Source organism: Scophthalmus maximus, chromosome 3 (assembly GCF_022379125.1).
Source record: "Scophthalmus maximus strain ysfricsl-2021 chromosome 3, ASM2237912v1, whole genome shotgun sequence".
In the NCBI taxonomy this organism is placed as follows: domain Eukaryota; kingdom Metazoa; phylum Chordata; class Actinopteri; order Pleuronectiformes; family Scophthalmidae; genus Scophthalmus; species Scophthalmus maximus.
The window spans coordinates 15,732,566-15,755,000 of NC_061517.1; the positions used below are offsets into that span (position 1 = coordinate 15,732,566).

The 22,435-nt window shown below is 44.1% G+C and overlaps 1 protein-coding gene across 8 annotated transcripts in view; it reads left to right on the forward strand.

Moving 5' to 3' along the window:
* prdm16 (PR domain containing 16) overlaps positions 1-22,435 on the forward strand; it is a 170,245-nt gene that overhangs the window by 68,491 nt on the left and 79,319 nt on the right. For 7 of the 8 annotated variants that reach the window (XM_035646461.2, XM_047331061.1, XM_047331058.1 and 4 more), the window contains exon 3: positions 21,645-21,695. In XM_035646461.2, the coding sequence (XP_035502354.1) occupies positions 21,645-21,695 (51 nt within the window). The remainder of the gene's footprint in view (positions 1-21,644; positions 21,696-22,435) is intronic. The other variant, XM_047331059.1, reaches the window with a different exon arrangement.

The window sequence follows — 22,435 nt, forward strand, 5'->3', positions numbered from 1 at the left end:
CTGCCTGCAAGCCACCACCAGTGTTCCCAGGGAGATGAGCGCCACGGAGAAGAAGGACCGCAAGGGATTAACTTTTCACATGGCTGGGAGTCCTCGTCTCAAAAGACCTGACAACCCCAGACGGCTTGATTAAAAAAGAAAAGAAGAGGAAAGGAGAGAGGGAGGGAGGGCACAGGAGGAGGAGAAGAGGGGGGAATTCTTCACATGATGGCCCTGAGAGAGGGATTTTGGATATTGGGTGTCTTTTTTTTCCTATTCGTCCAAAGCCCCCATGTCTTGGTTGAGAATGAGCAAATTGTTCCTCCTGTTCTCTCGGCAGTCCCTGTGTTGCCTGGCCTAAAGATGTGGGTGGGCACCAGCTCACATTGTTGACTCCTTGCAGGAAAACCTAGAGATGTCCTCTAGTTTAAATTAAATCATGGTGGAAGAGGTGGATGTTGATTCCAGTTATCTTCTGCTTTTTTGCCATTGGCTACCAAATACATCTGAGAGACAGAATCTTAGGTGATGTGATTTGATCATTTCATTTATTTATCTGTGATTTATGTTCTATCAAAAGTCCTATGTTGTTCCAAATGTCAGAATTGCACTCCTGTTGAGGAAGACATTGGTGGACCGAGTCTGCGAACCATTGCTGGCTTAAACTTCTAGTGTTTAAGTGGCAAGGTGCCCTATTTCCCCTCACTCCATCCTAGATAAATTGGGCCTCTCAGGTTTGTCTGTGAGAAAGAGAGGACACAAATCAAAACAAACGCTCCCACTGAAGTGAAGATGGGAGTAGGGGTTGGCTTTCCTCTCTGGCTAGCGGATCAGCAACTCAACCTAGCGGGACAGCGGGCCACTTAATACCTCCCATCTTGTCCAGGTAACAGAGTGGCCCGACAGTGGGGGTCAGGGAAGGTAGCAGGATATTGTCTTACAGATCACCGCTCACCCTCTGGCTTCCTCCACATGGCTCACTTACCCTCTTCTCATCTCCGATACTGGGGTGCACTCACCCTCTCTTCCCACACCCTTAAGCAAGGATACAGACATCCATCGAGGGGTTCTCGGGGATGTTTAGACCCTGTATCTTAATGAGATTGACCAAAAAACTATAAATGCTGAGGAACAACATAATGAAATCAAGATCGGTACAGGTGTGGTGCAAAGGATGAGAGACTCCACATCCAGGGGGTGACTAAAACAGTCAATTAACCCTAATACCAGCCCCATATTTCTCATTAATCACGCTGCTTACCAGCCATATGGCCCCAGACTCCAAGGAGGCTCTGAACCTATTTGCTGTGCACTTGACCTTGCTGAGACCCAGGGGAAGGCAGAAGTTGAGTTCTTTTCTTCAGGATGTTGTTTTCCCTTTTGCTGGTCTTTGCTGGATAAACAGAGGGACTGACAGACATGATGAACAGAGCTCTATCAACCAATACAGTGACCCATTGATATAGTGAAGGATAAGAAATTGGTCATTAAGTATTAGTCTTGCTGCTTGCATAGCCATCAGTGCCAAGTAGTGCTGAAACAATTGGCCTTTTTAGCAGTTAGTTGATCAACAGAAAACCATTCAACAATTAATTTATCAAGAAAAGTAATTCCTCATTTATTATGCAGTGAAAGAAGATTCTGAAATGTCAGGTTTGACAAATAGAAGATAACACACAGGGCACAGCATTTTTTATTATTATTGCAAAAGAAGTGAGTCTCTGTGGAGTCGTGCCTCCACATTGTACAAAGACACTGACGTGATACCTTTTGGTCTTATCCACAAAGGCGAGCTCTGCTGAAAATTCAAAAGTACATCCAGTTTTACGGCTTGGACAATAGGGTGCACGGTGTGTTAATGTGACAAAAACTAACAGAAAGTATGTAAAGTATGTGATCTCTCATAAAATCCACTCAAAGCTTGGAACCCTGCTATTTCTGAAGTGACAAAAGTGACAGAACTGATATGATGCACTGACTCATATTCTTCTGACCCTCGCACTAAATCAGTATCCAATCAGTATTTCTTTGTCTGAGCACTCCTTCCCTGCAGCACGTCTATCATTAAGTGACTCATTTAGGCCATCACAGGTAGGCCCACATCATAGCCTGCTGGTGGCTTTCAATGGGGAATGGAGTTCTTTCTACTGTAATGCATGCTGAAGTAGCCGGGGCTAATGTGACCCCTATAGTTTGGCACTGCATTAGTGCCAGAAGACCCAGCAGTGAGCTTTTAACCTGGGGACGACAGGGCCATGATTATGTTCACCGCAGGGTAGGCTTGGCCAGAGGACGCTCAGCTACACACACAATGCGACACGCATACAATGTCAAAGTGGACACCTCCGCAATTATCGGCTTATACTTTCAGTTGTTTTCTATTACAGAGTACTTCCAGTTTTGGAAAGTTTAAAAAAAAATAGATCGAATTTGAACTCAATCATTTTTCTTCTGAGATCTTTTCCACTGAGTTATGTGATGGAACTTGTTTTCTCCAAACACCGAAAGGGAGCTTTAGTGTTTTGCGGATGCGAGCAGCTTTAGTACTGAACTCTCTTTCTCTGTAAAGGATCAGTTCTCCCAAATGATAAAAAAAAAAAATCATCATTGAGGGGTAAAAAAAATTCTAGGAACATGGGTGAATACACTTTTTAATATTTAATTGATTTTAATTCTTGATAAGCATGTAAATAATGCATGTATACCACACACATACACACAAACTAAATGTTGAGTTCACACAAAATAGGCACACTTTGCCTGTCACACTTCCCTCCTGGCCAACACATCAGCTCTACAGTTATCATGTTTACTGTCTCTATTCACTTACTGACTCTTTCTCTCACACAGACACCCACACACACGCACACACGCACACACACAAACACACACACAGAGGATCCAATTCTATTTCACGATAATTCTCTCTCCCTCGCTCCTCTTGTCTCAGTATCCTGAGCCACTAGAGACTGAATGGTACACGGGGAAAGCTGATCTCACAGACACATATTCACACACACACACACACACACACAACTGCGTGTGGTCCCACCATTTCAGTCCTCACCGTATTTTCTAATGCTTCATCAGGTCCCAAGGTCAGGATCTTGGGCTTAGTAAAATCTTTTAAATTCTTCACTGTTTCTTTGTCTTTTGTCTCATCAGGAGTTACTTGCCCACCTTTATTATTTTTTTCTCTCTCTCCTACTTTTCTTTTATTTGAAAGATTTCACCTCTGTGTGACTACAGAGGGGTTGGTTGTTTACTTTCCCATCTTTCTCTCTACAGTATATGTCCCTCCTCTTTCTATTTTCTTCCTTCTCTTCCTATTCCCCCTTTGCATAATTCAAATCAGAATCCCCATGTGAGCACCTTGCTCTTGACCTAGCTTAGAAAGCTCCTGATTGCTTTAATAGCAGTCCTTGGATCTGGAAGGTGGGCGTATTTAAGGAACTCTGGTGAGAAATTTGTGTGCAGTGCGTACAACCCAAGGGTGGTTGATTAGGACTGACCTCAAAAGTGTTAGGGGAAAAAGAAGTACAAATATGCAAAGTGGACGTGTGCGCTTGCATAATTGGGGCAGAGAGGAGTGTAGCGAGGTCAAGTAGAACAAATGGTCGGCAGCATGAACTCAAAGTCTATAAAAAACACGCACACAAACACTCTCCACATGTATATGTATGTTTAAGGGGCACTGGTCACTTTGAGGTTAGAGAAGTGATGCTGTGATGGAAAGAGTTGCCAGTTCCATTCCCCAGTCAGGGATGGCCAACAGTAAAGGCCTGTGGTTTGTAGTGGGAAGCTCCCAGATGGAAATGAGTGTAAGAGCGTGCAGCCTAGCATTACTGAGAAGGAGCTTCTGTCCTCTGTCGGCTCAGCCTTGGCAAGTAAGATTTTAAAATATCAACTGGCATCCACAAAAGCATAAAGGAAGCTGGCTTGTTTTGCAGACGAGGCACAAATGTGCACAAGGCTAAGCCCTTCAACAGTGGGATTGCCCTTGCATTAGCCAAAGTCAGGAGCCCCAAAGTAAGGCCAGCTAAGGTTGGGGTGAGGCCTGGCAAACCCAAAGATTGAGTCTGAATTAGGCCCACCATTCAAAGCTACTGAAAGGAGTTCCTGAGCCTCCCATTCTCTCCCAGCAAATTGGGAGGAAATCTGGCTATTGTGCAGAGTTTTGAAGAGGCTGGTGGTGGGGAGGGGGCTGCACACTGTGCTTACCTATAGATGAGAGTGGAGACAAAGGGTCCTGGGACATCCAGGAGAGGCTTTGAAATCCCTCTTGGCTGGAGACAGAGGCAGCCTGGAGTAGCTCCTGCTGTAGAAAAGGTCAACAGCATAGACAGTGAATGGAAGCGGAATTAACTTGAAAGTTTTCTGTTTTCTAACTACACTAGATAAAAAGTGACAGTGCGTTAACATTTGAGGACTTGCTTGTCTTTAATGTCTGTTTAATTTAGAAGGGTGTATTTACGTGATTTCACTCATAAAATCTTCAAAATAGGGGTGCGCAAAAGTTTGCAGACAACACATCTAATATGCTGCTGTACTGCAGCAGTTTCAAACATTCACTCTAGGCTGGGGAAAGTTGTCAGCTCCCTCCTGAGGTCAGCTTAAATTAATTTTACGAATAGTTTCCCTGAGTAAAAAAAAAAATGTCAATAGAAGCTTCTCACACCACCATGATCTCACGACTCACACTGTGAACTGTTGATGTTGCAGGGTTCTTCCCTTGCATCCCATTTATTTTCAGTTAGCATATACTTATTTTTCCTACAGTTATATTTCTGCTTGCAAATCTGCACTTCATTTACAGCTGATGCTGCTTTCCATGGCAATGTATTCAGAGCATGTGCATGACGTAGAAAATGATGACAATCGAAACACAACCTCAGCAACGTGGGTCCACGCACTGTAGACTTTTGACTGACACCAAAGAAACTCCTAATGATGATGAGGATGATGAGGATGATGATGATGATGGCAGTCTTTTAGGAGCACTTTGATGGATGAGGATTGATGTGACCAGCGCTGAATTGTGTTCCTCCATGCATTTTTGTGTATGAAAGAAGACAGACAACCCCTCAGGCAAACTCGAACACACAAACACACACTTTTTTGATGGGCGGTATTACACCGCAGCTACCCTCTTCCTGATCAGCAGTGCAGCCCGGGGCTCTTCCGTAGTCTCTTACCCCTACGAGAGTCCAACTTCCCCCCCTCCTCCTGTCTGGCCTACTATACCAATGCCACCCCTCTCTTCTTATTTTCTCTCTTCTTTCTCTGTCTCTCTCTCATTAATCAATGTCAAGCCGTTCAACAACAAGGCCGGCATTCTTTCCCTGCCTGCCTCCTCTGTTCCTCATATATGTCATTGTGCCCTGAACCTCCCCCTGCACCAACTCAGCGGCCACCATCATCTTTTCACATGGGCCGCAGAGCCGAGAACCCAGGCCCACACTGCCAACATGAAAGGTTCTTCAGAGGCAGTGTAAGGAAGAGAAAAAAAAGTGAGGAGGAGACATTTCTCTCACTCCTGTCTTTTCGTCCTCCCTTTTCCTTCCTGCCTTCCTCCAGCCGGGGGATAGGGAGGGAGGCCATAGTCATTTACATAATTCATGGGAGACACAGGAGAAAAACGGCCATTGAGGGGTAAAAAAAAGTTTGGATGGAGCGGTCATTGGGGGTAGGGGGATATGCATGCCAGTCTTTGTGCCCCTGGTCCCATCTTCTCCACTTCTCTCCATTCATTACCCCTCCCCACACACACAGTCATTGTTCGGTGTTCGTCATTAACCTCTGGTACAAGTCGGCCGCTTCTCTTCCTGTCAAGACACGTCTCCATGGGAAAGAAACAATTTCATCATGTCTTGGCAAAGCAGGGGAATAGATGTTTAGTGGACCTTTTTTTTTGTTTTTGCTGATGCTGAGATTTTGATGAACACTCAATAAGCAAAAATCCTTAAACTGCATTTACTGTCTCTACAAAGGAGGTGGAAGAGAGAAGCAGGACTTTGCTAAAATGAATTTAAACTTGATTATGGTGAGAAGATGCTGAATCCATTCAAACACATTTTTGTCTCTCTTAAAATCAGCCCCTGCAGCATTTCTGCAGTCACTGCTTGTCAGGTTACCATTAACCTTTAGTGACCATTTCATCATCGTATACTGCATTCATTTTCCCCCCATACTGTATTTCCACTATTAACTTGAAAATAAGTAAAGAAAATCACAGACCGTCCTATCACTAATACCCTCTTTAAACACTTAACTGTCCACGTTTACATTGAATAATGAGACCACTTCTCGCATGAGCTCCTCTGCATCCCGTTTGTTTACGGACGCGCAGATTGTCTCCAAATCAGCAGTCATTTTGGGGGAAGCATGTGCTTAGAAAATCTCGATCTCTCTCTGCGACCTTCTTCCCCGGGCATCTGTATGTATTTGTTGTACTAATGAACGGAACAAAAGTTTTCCGGGGGCCCTGTGAAAGAGGGGAGCAGCAGTTTGTGAGGAAGAACAGCCGTGGCGAGGCTGAAGTGGACTGCGCTAGGCACGAGGATGATAGTGAGAGGGCAGAAGACGGCAAGAGTGATGGAGACTTGACCTCGCAAACCCCTTCCCTACTTTCTCTCGCCCTTTTGCTCCAACCCCTCCTCAACCCATCTTTCTAGATGATAGATGACCCTCCCTCTCATTCATGCCAAAAGCTCTTGCCCCTCCAGACCTACAAAGTTGCATGCCTATTGTCTTCCCGTGTGCACACACATGGACACTCCACATACGTACACACACCATTGCAGCAGTCTAGTCAATCTGGTCTTCAACCCAAAGACAATCAGTCTCTTTCATCTGTGGCAGTGTTTACCAAGACTCCAACCTCTTAACCTTACATACAGACCTGCAGACCTTGTCATATAAAGACACACACGCACACACACTCCCCATCACTCCCACTAAGACCTTTACCTTCAGGCAGCAGGTATGGATTTGTAAAGAGTTGGAGATGAATGGACGGATAGACAGACCAGGCGAAGGGCAGGGAGAGCGGTAGAACGAGGAGTGCAGAACGACACTGGGCAGTAAATTACTTTGCCAATCAATCCTCCCCCTAGGTACCCTTGATGAAAGCTGTCCAAAGTTTCCCCCTCGCTACTTTAAGTAACCCTCCTACAGTTTGTCAGCTGAGGGCTGGGAAATGGTGTGGACAAACAAGTCGCAAGATTAAATGTTGCTTGGAGGAGAGAGGGAAAGACAGAGAAGACCTTAGGATGCAGGAAAAGAAACTGGGAGGTCAAGTTGGATAGAAAATGTGTGTGTACGCGTGACAGGAGAGGGGGGCAGAGTTTGGATTAAAGAACGGGGAGGGAGCGAGGTGCTTCAGGCATGGAACAGGGCACTCGCACTATAAAAAAATGGAAAACTGTTAAGGAATGTTTCCTTCCTATTTCTTCTCACTTTTTGTTCAGTAGATTCTGACACACACGCACGTCCACACTATTCTGCTCATCGGTCTACATGGGTGGCACGACGGGGTGACACGCTGTGACTTCAAACATGTGACACTTCACAATTACAGCTCAGAGTGCAGGGCTAAGGCTACAGGGATCTGTGGCTGCTTAAGACGCACACGCATGCACGCACACGCACGCACGCAGACACACACACACACACACACACACACACACACACACAATAACTTTTTAACTCCTTTTTTCTTTGGTCTTCCCGACCACACACGCATGCAAAGACAGCCCTCCCGATCACGCACGCACGCACACACACACACACACACAGCGACATGCACTCATGGAATGTTTTCTGTTTCACGCTTGTTTTCTGGCAAGTTTGACATCAGTGTCTGTGCCCAGAACTGTGAAGGGAGAGTGAGCGCTATTGGGAATGTTAATTTGGTAATTTGTTGTTTTATATAAGCAGGGCAGGGATAGTGGCGATGGTGGTGGTGCAGCGAGGGTAGCAAACACGGTCTGTGTGTTTGGATCTGTTCGGGGGGAAGTTGTGGTGCAGGGGAGAGGGTAATGCTGGGTGACAAGGACCAGCTCAGTGATGCAGATGACTCCCAACCAAGTTATTTCTGCGAAAGAATCGGGCAAAAATACCATGACGGTCAGAGAGCAAGAAGTGCCTCATGCCCATAGAAGGTATAAGATGTCTCTGATACATAGCTGCCCTCCTCCTCCTCCCCCTGTTCCCCATGTCTCTTACTCTCAGTCACTCTCTCTCACTCCTAAATCTGGGATAGTAGCCAAGTGCCACCAAGGACACTAAGGCTAATAAATCATCCTCGTTTCAACATCTGCCCAGTCCCAAAGGGCTGCCCACTGCCGCCACCCCATCCCTTGTGAAGATGGGTCCTCCTCTTTATTCCTCTTTCAGCATCCCTCCATATCCCTCCACCAACACCCCTGCCCCCAACCCCCCATCTGACTGACAAAACGTCTATTGTCCCATGCCCAAGTGAAGAAGAGACCCTCTTTTCCCCTCTTTGACAAAAGCCGTCTGAAGCCAAGATGGGGACTGCCAGCCGAGATGCCTGGGACCCGGCAGGGGTGCCCCCTCTCCTCCGTCTTCTCTTCCCCCGCCTTCTGGGTCATCCATCCCTTGCTCTTGCTCTCTTTTTTGGTTTTAATACTCCCCTCCTGTGCGGGTCACTCACTCAGCTGGCCCCCCACCCTTTTCATAGTGGTGAACTCTCAGCCTTGCATAAAGACATCAAGTGACAGCAGTGAGAGAAAACAGCCAGATTTGGCAGAAAGAGATATTCGACATGGCTGTCAGTGGCCATTCTGCATGCCTTTTGTTCACTCGGGTGTAGTTGAAATAGATAAATAAACAGTCATAGGCTGAAAAGCCGGGATCAGAAGCTTGTCGCATTTATTCATATTGAACGGAGAAGAAAAAGAGGCAAAAACCTGCTGCTGCCAATTAAAAAGAATGAGACAAAACGCAATTCACAGTGTTTAGATTTGTTTTCATGGCGGAGGCCAAAACTAACCTATTCAGTGTCTTTCTGTGCTTTGCTCTAAAGAGGGCAGCAGGTCTTTAGCATTCTCTGTGTCTCCGTGTGGCAAAGAAGATCTGGGAAGTTGTCTCTGGACTCATCAGTTAAGAAACAATCTCTCCTCGGTTACTCACAAGGCTTCATTTACTGTGAATGCACAGCACTTTTTCCCAGCACCTCCAACTCACCCCCAACAACGGGGTGTACCGCCCATAACTGTGCACGGGCCAGCCTCTGGCCACATTCACAGGACTGTCTGCTCCGAAAGAACAAAGTCACATCACTTTGACTTGTAAAGATACTTTGAAGATGATGCCTGCCAGAAAATTTTGCCACGCAATGGTGTGCTATTTCTTATTAGTTTTAAACTATCACGTGAAATTTCAAAGCAACATTTAGGGCAAAAAAGACCACATATCAAACATAAAAAATGTACATTTACTCATTTTGTATACTCCTTGTAGAGCATGAAACTAAAATATTTTAAGACATTAATTATTTACGATCAGAACTCATTACTAAAGGCTTAACAAATTGGTATTCTTAATTCTTAGATCAAGCAATACGACAATGTTGAACAATATTTTGTCTTACATTTCACTGTTTTCTGGCCAGCCTCACATGCTAAGTTTATGCAAATGTTTTCATTTTGCCAAAACTGCTGAAGCAGGGAAGAACGTTTACCAACAAAGTCCTGTGATGAATTAGTCAATTAGCGTTAGTGGCATTTTTTGTTTCATATTTTATTCTGAATTATGTAGATGGAGGCACTGTAATTAATGCTTTTTTCTCTTTTTTGTGGCTGGGTCATTATGCATGGAAATGTATTTGCCTCTAATTCAGAGCTTTGAGTGTTTTCTCATTAAAAGTGCCACGGGTTTGAGAATGGGAATACATCTCCATCAAGGTTTCCTTGATAAACACTGTTTACTGCATTCCAGTATCCATTTTGACTCAGTATGGTTTGTTCTCTGCAATTTCCCTCAACATACTAATGAACACAATAAGTTCATATCAATATATCATTGGATAAAAGCTTTGAAAAAGTATTCGTATTCGAAGTAATCCTTCTCAGCTCTTCTCTCCCGCGCAAAACATTTAGATTTCCAATTAGCCTCCGAGAAGAATGGCTAATTTACCACAGCGAGCAGGCGCCTGATGTCTCAATCTGCCCGGTGTCAGCACTGTGAAAAGGAGGACTCTCATGAAGGCGCACACACACACACACACACACACACACACACACCAGCCCATAAAAGAAAGCATGCTGTACTGAGAGCGAGGGGTAAGAATAGATCAAGTCCAGCATGCGTGGAAGAAAAGTTAAGCCATTTTTTTTAATTAATGCAAAAACAAATAAGCTTAGCTTGTTTAAAAGAAGAAAAAAAAATGTGAAGAGGGGTCTCATTGACGCACTAGAGCAGCAGGACGGGCAGTGGTTCAGCAGTGGCCCCAGATTGACTCGTCTTGCGAGTGGATAGCCAGCCAGCTCCTCCACACAACACCCACATTGTCCACTGTGCCAACGAGCCAGAGCAGCACTCCACTCCTCAGGGGGCTGCCTGAGATGAACACATTATAGATACATGTTAGCCTTGGCCCGACCTTCTGTACACTGTGTGGTGCACTCGGCGGAAAGGAGACGGGGCACAGAGGGAGGAGCTGAGAAATGAAATGCACATGGAAGTTGCAGAATGCTACATAAAGGATAAGCCCATCCGACAGTCTTAAACGCTCTTAGAAAGAGAGCAGTCCTATCACTCTTTCGTCGACTGAATTGTAAATAAAATCTTGGGTGAAAACAGAGGGATAAAAGGCGAGAAATGCTGTAAAAAGACGAGATGTTCACTAGAATCCATTGGCTTAATAAGCTAGTGGTTTTAGCTCTTGTTATCTTCATATCCCAATGGAAAACCTGCAAGCCGCGGCACTGCCATGCTGTGCAATGGTCACCAGCAAGCGGCCAAGCGACCTCCCTCGGCCCTGATAGGGATGGAGAGAGAAGAGAGATTCCTGTCTGGCTCCCCAAACCCAAACAACATTAGTGGCACTGTCCTGTTTCTCCCATGCTCCATTTTCCAGTCTACTGTTAAACACACACACAGTTGCCCACAAAATGTTGTTGTTTCAGCGTCTATCTCCCCACTGTCATTAACCAGAGACAGACTGACTGTCACTCCCTTCTCTGTCTATGTGTCTGCAGCCAGTTCCTCATTCACTTAAGGCCCATCAGCGGCCACAGTCTTTATCTTGCCCAGGGCAGCCCTGTGATAAAACTGTTAACAACACTAATGTGTGGCGCGAGGGAGCCACTGGAGCTGCCACTGTCAGGGTCAGTAAGTCAGGTCAAGGGCTTTTAACGTCTGGGGATGTTGCACCAAATCTGCTCCAGCTCCACTTTATCCTCCACACTCTCCAATGCTGTGTGCCTTTTCCTCTTCTCTTTATTTAAACTCTTGTCCATCTTTTTAGTTTTTTTCTAAGCCCGCTCTCTGCTTTCCAATGTTAACAGTTTGGGGAAAAGGAGAAAAAAAAACCTTGACAGTGCTCGGCAGGACTGAGCGGGGCCTTCCCTCCCCACGTGCCTTAGGGAAAACACTGGTGTTATTTTAAAAATCACACCGTTAAAGATTAATGTGGGCCTGGAGGAGTGTGTCATCGTTCTTTAACGACAGTGCCGAGAAGCTGAATAAAGCCGGCACTGTGTTCTGTCCCATAGCCCAAGGACAGATAAGTTTCTTCTCACCAAGCTCACCCGTCACCCTCCCTCCTCCTTTGTCCACTAACTCTCCTCCTAAGTCATCTATTACAACCGCAGGGGCCAAAATAGAAGAAATTTAATGAGAGAACTGCTCCAAAATCGGTTGCTATTAGTTTGTCCTTTTTGTTATTTTGTTATTGAAATAGACTGAGGCGTGGGCGAAGAATAGCACACGTTCTGGCTTCGCAAATAAAAAAAGCGACAAAAAAGAAAGGGTCAATAGTGCTCACAAACATTTTCCATGCTGATTGCTCTAGTTAGATGACTAATGGAAAGTCCCGGCTTCATACTGTGACCATGCAACTCCCCCAATAAAGTCATCTGTCATCATCCCGTGGACCGGCCAGACAGACAGCTATAAACCAAGGTTCAGAGACCACGACAGCGCATCCTATCTGTACATATCATGCCTTTGGTTATTCTAACAGCCGGGATGTGATGAGGAAAATGAAGATAATAATGATAAGAGTTTTAACAGCTGATGATGCCGGTGATCCATGACCTGTGCGGTTTGATGAGTCTCAAGTCGGAGGTGTGCAAATGGGACTTAGTATCCCTTGCTGAAGGTTTTTGCTGATAACGGAAGCGCTCGATAAGCCGGGGATCATCAATCTTAGTGACAGAGATAGTCTTGGCTTAACACTAATAGGGTTGTAAAGGGCCTTCGCCTTATATGGCCCAGCTAATAAACTGATGAGCCCGAAGGTCAACTGAATACAAATTCACATTCACCTGCACATAACAGTTTTTGTCTTTGACAAAAGCATAGAGAATTTGGTAGTCTGACATACCTGTGATGGAGTGCTCAAAACGGTGATCTTTCGTATTGATGGAGTGCAGTTTGTGGTTTATATGTCGCAATATAGGTTGAACCTTGGAATGACTCGAGGTATCCGTCAGACTTTAAAATTCCACTTGGCAGTGTCTTGCACCACAAAGTCCACTCCAATACGCAGGTTTTTCCATTCAGTGCCCCCGGACAGTCGGCAGCATCATATAATCGCTTTTGCAATACCATTACCGCATAGTCTTTTGAAGTCTGAGGCCATCCCTGAAATTATCAAAGTCAGTGACACTTCAACTCATCTCTGGTTTTGATGGGAAAAACATCAGACAATGGCCTTTGTACAAGGGAGTGGGACCGCTACATTATCTCCGCTCAATTATATCTCCTTCAAAGAGTATTCAAGGCCAAATCATAAAGGCCGATGACCGAGGCTCCAGAGATGCAACTGTATCATTGTCAAGAGTTGGTTAACACGATGTATCACAACATGGTTTTAACCACCCAATGCAACTTCCATCTGAGATACACAGATGTTGATCTTTCAAGCAAGCTGTGTAAACAGGACAGCAGTGAATCATGCGATCACAGTGTTCTGGGTATTTTAGCCATCTAATCACTTTCATTAGCAACATAAATCATGACAGCTTGACATTTATTGTGGAGGTGATGGGTTGATCCTGTGGACTTGGAGACAGCTCTCATGGTGATTAATGTCGCTATCTCTTGAGAGCGAGGATAAATAGAGCGTTTGTGCGGAAAGACAGAGGGACGGTTGAAAAGGGAGAGAAAAAACTGGACACAGCATGATAGCCTCAAAGAGGTAACTGTACAGTAATAAACTTTAGACTGAGTGAATCAACGAGGGCTGATAGGGGACAATTCAATGGTTTTGATCTGTCATTCATCGAAGGTACTGTGATGTTGCTGCTCTTTGAATTTGTGTTTTCAATACTTTAGAGTGTTTAACATTGTAGCCACCATGCCGGCAATTGCCGTGTTTTCAGGACATCCATCCATCCGGCGTCCGTCTGTCCCATTTTTGTGAACATGATATCTTGGGAAGCCTTGAGATTTCTTCAAATTGTTGAGTTCAAATGTTCACTTGAACTCAAAGATGAACTGACCAAATTTGGGTGTCATAGTCACTGTGACCTCACAAAAAAACATGTTTGGCCATAACTCAAGAATTCACATGCTAAGCATGACAACATTGCACACAAATGTCCAACAGGATAAAAGTACATACTAAACCTGACTGGTTGGTGGAGACATGCAACCATCATCATTGAGTGTGCTCTAGAAAGGACAATGGTAACATTCATTTTACATCGGTTTTTTTATTCAGCTGTTATGGTCTGGAGGTTGGAAGAGGCTTTTATGCCATTATTTAGAATATCATTAATTGTTCACGAACTTAACAGCTGGTGCAAGAAGAGAATTTTGAAAAGAACCAGCCACGAGGGGTCATTACATGCATTTGGTACTGAAGTGTGGGTTATTTTGTTGTTGTTTTTGGTTGAACCCCTGTGCAAAATGGGTTCCTCATTTGCCACCATAGTGAAAGAAACCGTTTGTGGCTATAGTATCTCCAGACAGTATCTTATGGCACTGGGAGCTGGCCTAACTGCTCTGATCTTTATATATTTCCACCGTGTAAATAATCTGATTGGCCACCAAAAGAAATCACAAGGACTAACGGCACAGTAGTTACAGTCCATTTGTTATACACAAATGCTTTTTGTGTTTTATCTCCACATCATGCTCAAAATAATACACATGTTAATAGCAGTCATTAGAAGAATTAAGTGGCCATTATTATTGTTGGTATTTATATCTTGTACGCACTTCATTCAGTAGTAATGGCATTGGAATCAAGCCTTTAAAAAGTTTTTGACTTCACTTGCCGGTGGCTTTGTAGGTGGAAAGCTGAATCAACCGTCTGAGGGACAGACAACCTTATGGTGGATCTATTTCGGTTAAAGGGAAGACGCCTTCAAGTTTAACGGATTCAGCATTTAGTGTGTGTGTGTGTCATTTTAGTGACATGTTGGTAGTGATGAATGAAACATGAGAACAAGTGTGTTCAAGTGTTTTGGTGAAGTAAAGGCAACTAAAAACACAGGCCTACCTATCTTACAAAGAGTGTCTTATGAACACTAGGATCTGTTTATTCTTTCTTCGGCACACACCCCTCCATTCACCTCTGTCCTGCTGATGACCTAACATCCAAGCTCCATGTCTTCCCTGTGTACACAGAGTAGCAGTATAAAAAGACCATTGACAGGGTGAAGACAGGTTAAAGCACTAAGTGGATACTTACTGTGTACAGAGGACAGAAGACCTGTGGGAGGTTTTTGATAATTAATGTACATCGCCATTATTACTTACTGTTACTGTAATTATGCAATTGCCAAAGTATGTGGACACGTTGTCCCCGATTGGTGCATCACGTCAAACTTGTCCAACAACAAAACACACTCATACCTCTGAGCAGGAAATCCATGGTCGGGCCATGTTTATTTATCTGCTGGAGAAATCTCATCAGTGAGTGACTCTGCGTGGCTTTGGCCTTCTCAGGCATCATCATCATGTGTAGGGCTTGACCTCGGCATAAACCCTCAGAACCCCGAAGAAAGCCCCTGCTTGTCCCGGGCACCAGCCCATATATACATGCACTTAGCCTCCAAGTCACTGGAGACTTTTCACTTCTATGTTTGGGCCTGCGCCCAAGCTCCTTGTGTATGTGTGAGCTTATGTGTATGTGATTCAGAAATGCAGAAAAGCCACAGGATGGATTTGCAGGAGGATGCCTGATGAACAAACAAATAGAAGAACAGATCACAACCAAAAACTAACTTTCTCAAAATGTCTTTTCCTTTCTCCCCATCTCCTTCCATCTTGTGGACCACTCTAACTTCTGTCCACATCCAGTCTTCAAATTTGAGCCAACGTGTCTTTCCTGTATGTATATTGAATTTGAAGAGAGAGAGAGAATAGAAATGAAAAGCTACCAAAACCCCTCTGTTTATGTTGAAATATGCAAACCTTGTATATATTTAGCCGGACCCTGATAAACGATATGCAATATACTTGCCAATTATCCATCATCCTGTGACAATATCTCAGTGGCTGCTGTCCAGAAAAGCCACTGACGTGATGACAGATCCCCTTCTCTGTAATTCCTTTTTTTTAAATCAACGTTAAGGAATTGTAAAGAGATTCATGTTGGCACCAGACAGAGGGACAGACAGTGTGGTCCAGTGTAAGTTTCTAAACACACAAATTCAGTTTGCAAGGGGAAATCTAGATTTGAATCTTATGATGTTGCTGAGCTGAAAAGCCAATTTTCTGATTTATGCAGCACATAAATGTTAACATCCATATATGTATACGCTGTGTAGGCATCTTGCTCAACTGAGATATGTAAAATGAAAAGTGTCCGGGGCATGACCTTTGATTCATTCTATATGCCCTCAAGTCAAGACCCTAAATCTTACTCCCATAACCCCCTGCTTGCTTCGAGGCAATATGTGTCATGAGTAGAATAGCCGATCATTAGAAATAAGGCAATATTATTTTTCTTCCTGCTACCACATATCGATAAACTGCAACCTTTATCAAAATGAAGAGGGAGGAGGTGATATATCATTATTTGAAAGGCATGTCACAGCAGCTGCTGATGCTGTGTAGGCAATCCTCTTAGGCCAAAAGGTAGTGTTATTTATTGGAACTCAACCCTGCGGCTGTCACGACATCTGCTAGCAGAAGATCTATCGGCACACCCTTATTCACTTATGATTATTACTGATCATCTGCCCAAATGACTTATCAATAAAGTGGAAGCCGAGCAGATAATTTATCTGTATAGTTCTGTCGATATCAAGTTCAGAGTCAATGGCCATAAAAGGATAAGGGGCCTTGGACATCAGGTGATGGATTGCTGTACAAGTCCCCCATGAAAATATGACCCTTTTAATAAATTTGCTGAATCCTGCTCTCTTCTTCCTCCCTCCTCCTCCCTTCTCATTCCCTCCCTCACTCTCTTTTTCATAAAAGTGAGTTTCTTTCCCAAGGTTTGTTTGTCGACTAAGTGCATGCCTCACCTCGTAACATCACTTTCTTTCAGAGAAAAGACTTCAAACGCCTGAACTGTCAAACCAGTGCACACAAATATTTGATCCGCTCATTTGCACCGAGTGTACAATGTGCGACAGCTAGACCACACATGTCTATGCAAGACCTGTGAATCATACGGGACATTGAAATGATGAGACAAGCCTGTCCTGGGTCAATGTAAACCCTGCCAGGATAATTCACCATGGCATTCTCTTCATAAATCACGCAAAAGGCTCTTAGAACATACGGGGTCAATGCGCGTTCTGTAAATATCAGCCGTTTGTATTTGACAAGTGGCCGTGACTTTCCAGAGTCGCACAATACTTCAGAGTGTTTGCCTTCCAAATCTAACCTTTGTGCGCTAAGCTCTATCTCACCAACAGTTCTCAGTTCCGTCAGAGGCCGCACCCTGCATAGTCCCATTTGGATGCAGGGTTGGGTAACAGTGTTGGCTTTAGCGCGGTGTGATAAGTGTCAAGCCAATCTGATCTCTCCTTTTTGACTCAGACACTGGCATCTCGTGCATTCCTTTGGCATCAGTTTTTTTTTTGCTTTCACTAATGAGCTGTATAATTTTCTCACATTACGCTGCAGACCAAAGTGGAGATAACGATAAGGAATCAAACAGTGATTGTAGTTGTAATAACCTTTTAGAGCAGTTAAGACAGAAAAAGAGAGAGCATTTTATCAGCACTCCCCTCAACGTTTACCTTGGCCAATACCTCAAGTCTTCCACTTATTAAAATCATCATGAACATATTCTATCTGATGGACGCCCTGCTTCCTGGTATTTAGCAGTGCAAACCTCTACCCTGCTTCCTTCTACTCCTGCCTTCATCTTCCCACCGCCCTGCTTGAGCTCTGTGAGCAACCTCATTGTCCAGGCATGTTTTTAAGAAGGCATAGTGCTGGTCTTGTTTTGGGTCAGCTGTCAAGGCCACTATCTCTGGGAAGTCCCGAAATAGACCCATTTTACACCCTTTTAAAGGACAAGCCAGAAAAAAAGGACTTGGAGTTACAACCCGGCACCATCTGACTTGATGCTAAAGAGCAGACTGAATCAGACATGTATCCTTAGTCAAACAGTCTCTAACAGATTCTGGCAGGAGAGTGTAAAAGGTTCATTATCAGGAAGTTCAAATGATAGCAAGAGACCTCAGAGAGAAAACACTGGAGACTTGATATCCCCATTTCTTTTTCTTCCTTTTTTGGGCAGTCGTGTCCTTTCATTGATTGTGAAGTGTTCCGATCAGGTTTGCCAGTATCTAGGAGTCAGAGGAGTCACATCCATTTGTTGAGATCATGTTTGACATGATGGTTTGCTCCTATTTTAAAGGCTTTGGCAATGAGAAACAGAGCCTCCCCTCCAATTTCTTTTCTTTCTTTTCTTTTTAACAGTCTGACACAAATACACTTTCTCTGCAGTTTATTATTCAACAGGACCCACAGAGAAAGGCCGCTTTTCTCTCTCATCTACGCGTCAAAGAGATCAATAACCCATCCAGGGCATTACCACCACAATGAAATCCTGTCAGCGTGCCAAGGAGCTGCAAAAGTTCCCAATAAATGCATAGCAAAACTTTCAATTTGTGGTTTTCTTGGTGTGGCTCCTGCAGCCGATGGGTTGTCAGTCAGGGCCCCGGTTCAAAAAACCCTGAGGTTTGTTTGCTGCTGGTTCTTTTTGGAAACTTGTGGCTTTGTGACATCCGCAGCCATCCATTGGGCCGCGTTGCTGTATTGCCTCATATTATCCAGAGATGAGGAGAATTGTTTTTGGCAACAGAATGCTAACATTTTCCTACAGTGCAAACCTCCAAGTGGGGCCCTCTTCTTCTCCCCGTGCCAGAGGATGATGATGAGCAAGCTTTGTAAGGTCCTCCTCTAGTTGCTATGGCTACTTACTCAGCCTTCTCATTGGTAAGTTGTATGAAATGAGTAGAAGAATACGGTATGGGTCATTTTATCAAGGTTTGACTTAAGCCAGCACATATTCTTCATGGTCACACACAGGAAACCTTTCTACTGTTTTCTGACATTAAATACGTTCTGGAAATAAACTGAGTGAGATTTTGCTCTGTCATGTGTTTTAGGCCATGACAGGTCTTGTAAAAACAATGAGGCAGTCCACGCTGAGTGCCTCTCCCCGTGTCGTGTTTTTTTTTGTCTGCTTGGTCATCACGGCGTGTCAATACCAATGGTGCTAAAGTGGTGTTGAAAAACTCCCGACTCTGTCCAATAACAAGCGCTGCGCTATGAGACACTAATAATGGTGGGGTTTTCCCTCCAGCCTGGTGTGAAAGCACACACCACAGACATGGTATGATGGTACACACATTTAGGCATACCCCTAATGAGGGTCTGGACAGCTCTTGGTGGAAGGATTCTGCAGGTGGCTGCACTTTCATCAAGCCACAACTGGATTTGTTTATGTTTGAGGTCATATGGGCCAGAGAGAGAATTCCGTGCGCCCAGACGCACTCTTACAGACACTTTCTAATTACCCTCGCTTCACTGTTTCTCTTTTCCATAAGACATATTGACATGTCAGCATTCAGCCGGCTAGATACGGAACAAATGGACAATTTTTACCTCTCTCTGTGTAGCGGAAAATCTATCCCTCTCAACATAGGCCAGTCTCTATTCGGACCTGTCTCGCCGACACAGAGTAAAAGTCACTTTGAGATGATGGTGACACGTGCAATAAATCATAGCGCCGTCAGTCAGTGGCCAATCACATTTTCCTTCCCTAATTAATAGCTTATTTATTTGCTTGGCGGGGTATTGCTGCAAGGCTAAGCTATTCTGTGCGTGCGTGCGTGCGTGCACACAGTATGCCAGTGTTGAAAGAGCTTCTCCACCTGCCTTGTTACAGTTATTGTCATCATTCCACATGTCCCTGTGTTTCACCCCTGGAAACCCTGTTCAACCACCAATCTTTAAATTCTTTAAGTTCATTGGACCAACAATTTCAACAATTCAACAATTTAAAATTCAAAGCCCCGACACTCAGTTCAGTCTTTCTAGACCCAAACCTGATGTTTGGACGCTAAGAAGCCCCCACAGTCTCGACCCCCCACCTGAAGCTGAAAGACATTAACGACTCAGTGAAACCACTCGTGTCTGCTCGCATGTCTTCTGCAGTTTTGGGTTACTCTTGCACAATTTGATACACACACATATTTACACTTGGCATGTAGCTGAACAGAGCAGGGGGAAAGTCCAGAAATTGTCTTATACTTGTTGAACGCCTGGTAGCATTTTAGACGACCCAGCCAAGCTGTTGGTTTTGTAAACTGTTGCAGCTGGTCTTGTGCATTACAAGAAAGGGGAAGTTCTCTCTCTCTCTCCCTCTCTCTCTCTGTCTCTCTCTCTCTCTCTGTCTACTCTATCGCCACGTTTAAAGTTCACAAGCACAATTTTACTTGTACAGCAGACACAGTAACCTAATTTCCTTCTGCTAAACAGTCCTAGTGAAATTCCTTCCCTACTTTACCCAAAACAGTTTTTGCATTGGATGATTATATATTCCACAAAATGAATAACTAAATAAAGACAGAGAAATAAATAAGACAGCTTGTGTATATTTTTTTGATCTTTGTAACTAACGGAATATTAGCTGAAAAAAAAAAAATAAAACACTTTATATTTGAAAATGGTATAAGTGGTCTTATACTTTCCCCAGACTACAGAAACATGGTTTTCACAGTCAACCTTTGTTTGTTCCATCAAGTTTTGAACATGACTTGTTTTAATTCAGCTCCTAAGTCATCTGAGTCTGGTTGCAATCAAAATTTTTTTTTGTTCCAAATTACATTGTAGTTTCGAATTATTCGAAAAGTTCAAATGACCAAAGGTGGTGGAAGCAAATGTGAGCACACATACAGAAGTCCATACACACAATTCATGTTCACTTCCTGTGAATTGGAGCCTTGTATAGAAAGGTGCATAAAAAGAAGTAGTTATGTGCCAAAATTGGAAGAATAGCTCCACAGTTTCCATGTCAGATTCCACAGCAGATAAATGTCTCTTTCCCAATCATGGTGGGCCACATTGGTTTAGGAAATACAAACTCCTAATATGCCAGGTCTAATATAAAGGCCAGTCTTGTCACAACACCGAAACAACACGGTTACTGTTAAAGGGCAGATGGGGAGGATAGGGAGCAGGAAAAGGGAGGCTCAGATATGCCGTGTGTCTGTGCTTGAGGAAGTTTTATAGGCCTAATTTCACCTAAACTCAGCAAAGGACCACGCAGGTCCCCCACCCTGCCGAGAACGGCTCTGAAAACAGTCTGCATCTCTTCTTTGATCCTCAGCTGCCATCAATGGGCTTCAGAGAAAGAGACAGACAGACGGAGCAGGACTCTGGGTTGCCATTATATGTGAAATGCAGCGGAGCAGCCCCATCTCTCCATCATTCCCCCACTTCCCTCATTTCCTCTCGTGGACACTGGGAGCATTCTACCACCCATCTGCCCCCAGTAAATATTGCTTGAAGGCTTAATTATACAGACACTCACAGACACACACAGAAACAGTCTCAGCGAAAAAAATTTCCTGCAATGCTGAAGCGGAGAATTAATGTCAAATCTGTGGGGCATTCATTCATCAGAGCGGAGCGGGTGTGTGTGTGTGTGTGTAGTGTTATGTTTGCGCCTGTGTGTGTGTGTGTGTGTGTGTGTGTTTTTGTGACCTCTCAGTCCATTATTATATCCCTCTGGTCACATTTGTAGCCCAGGGGGTCTGTGTGATGAACTGTGAACACCCTGAGCTCATGTCATCAAGCAGCGATGGTCACAAGCCATGGCCGAAGCCCCGTGAAGCACAGCAATCGATATTCTCTGTTAATGATTCAACAGATTTTCTTCTCAATCAAATAAAAAAGTTTTGGTTCTGGCCACATTATTTTGTGAACAACAATGTGGGTTTGGTACCATTAATAACTTAACAAATATCTGTTTGTGTTCTGTCTTTTCTCAGCAGATGATGAATGACCACGAAGACGCCTCCCCCGACAACTGCGTGAAAAAGGTAAGACAGTTTTTACCTGAGTGTCTCTGTACTTATGTCCCGTGTGACAACTATCCTGCAGGGTTTCACCAACACATCAGAGGTTTCCAAATGCTGGGGGGGGGGGCAGTAAAGAAGAATTCTGTAGTGAGAACAAAAGTAAGACTTCCGGTGGAATTTGTGACACGGACAATGTTTCCATACTTCAGGCTTCTGTACACAAAATGCGTACAAATTTCTGAGGCTCACTCGACATAGATTTTACCAACAGCACTTTTAGTTATAGCTAAATTAATATAATAGAATATTTTTTGCACCCAGTTTGCTAAGCTTTCTAGAAAAGCTTAAGCAGAGCATATATGTGAGCTTGAATCATATGTCCTGCTTATCAAAGAAGACTGAGACAATGATCTGCAATCTAGGAAACCCTGTCTTCACGCTGACGCTCTCTCTCACACACACACACACACACACACACACATACACACACTTTGACCGATGCGTGTCACTGACCACTTTATGAGGTGATAAATTTACTGAGGAGGCTGGGCAGTTTGTTTTTACGGCCAGTGTCGCCAGGGTCAAGACAGGATGGCAAGAGAGTTCATGTCCATCTAATTGTCCATGAAAGAGCAATGGCTGCTGTTGAGGGGACTCTGTCGTAGCTCCAGCTCAAGTCAATGGTAATTGAAACTGAAACCAATGGCTGAAACTCTGATAGTGGTAAATGATGAATTGAGGTTTTAATTTTTTTTTTTTTT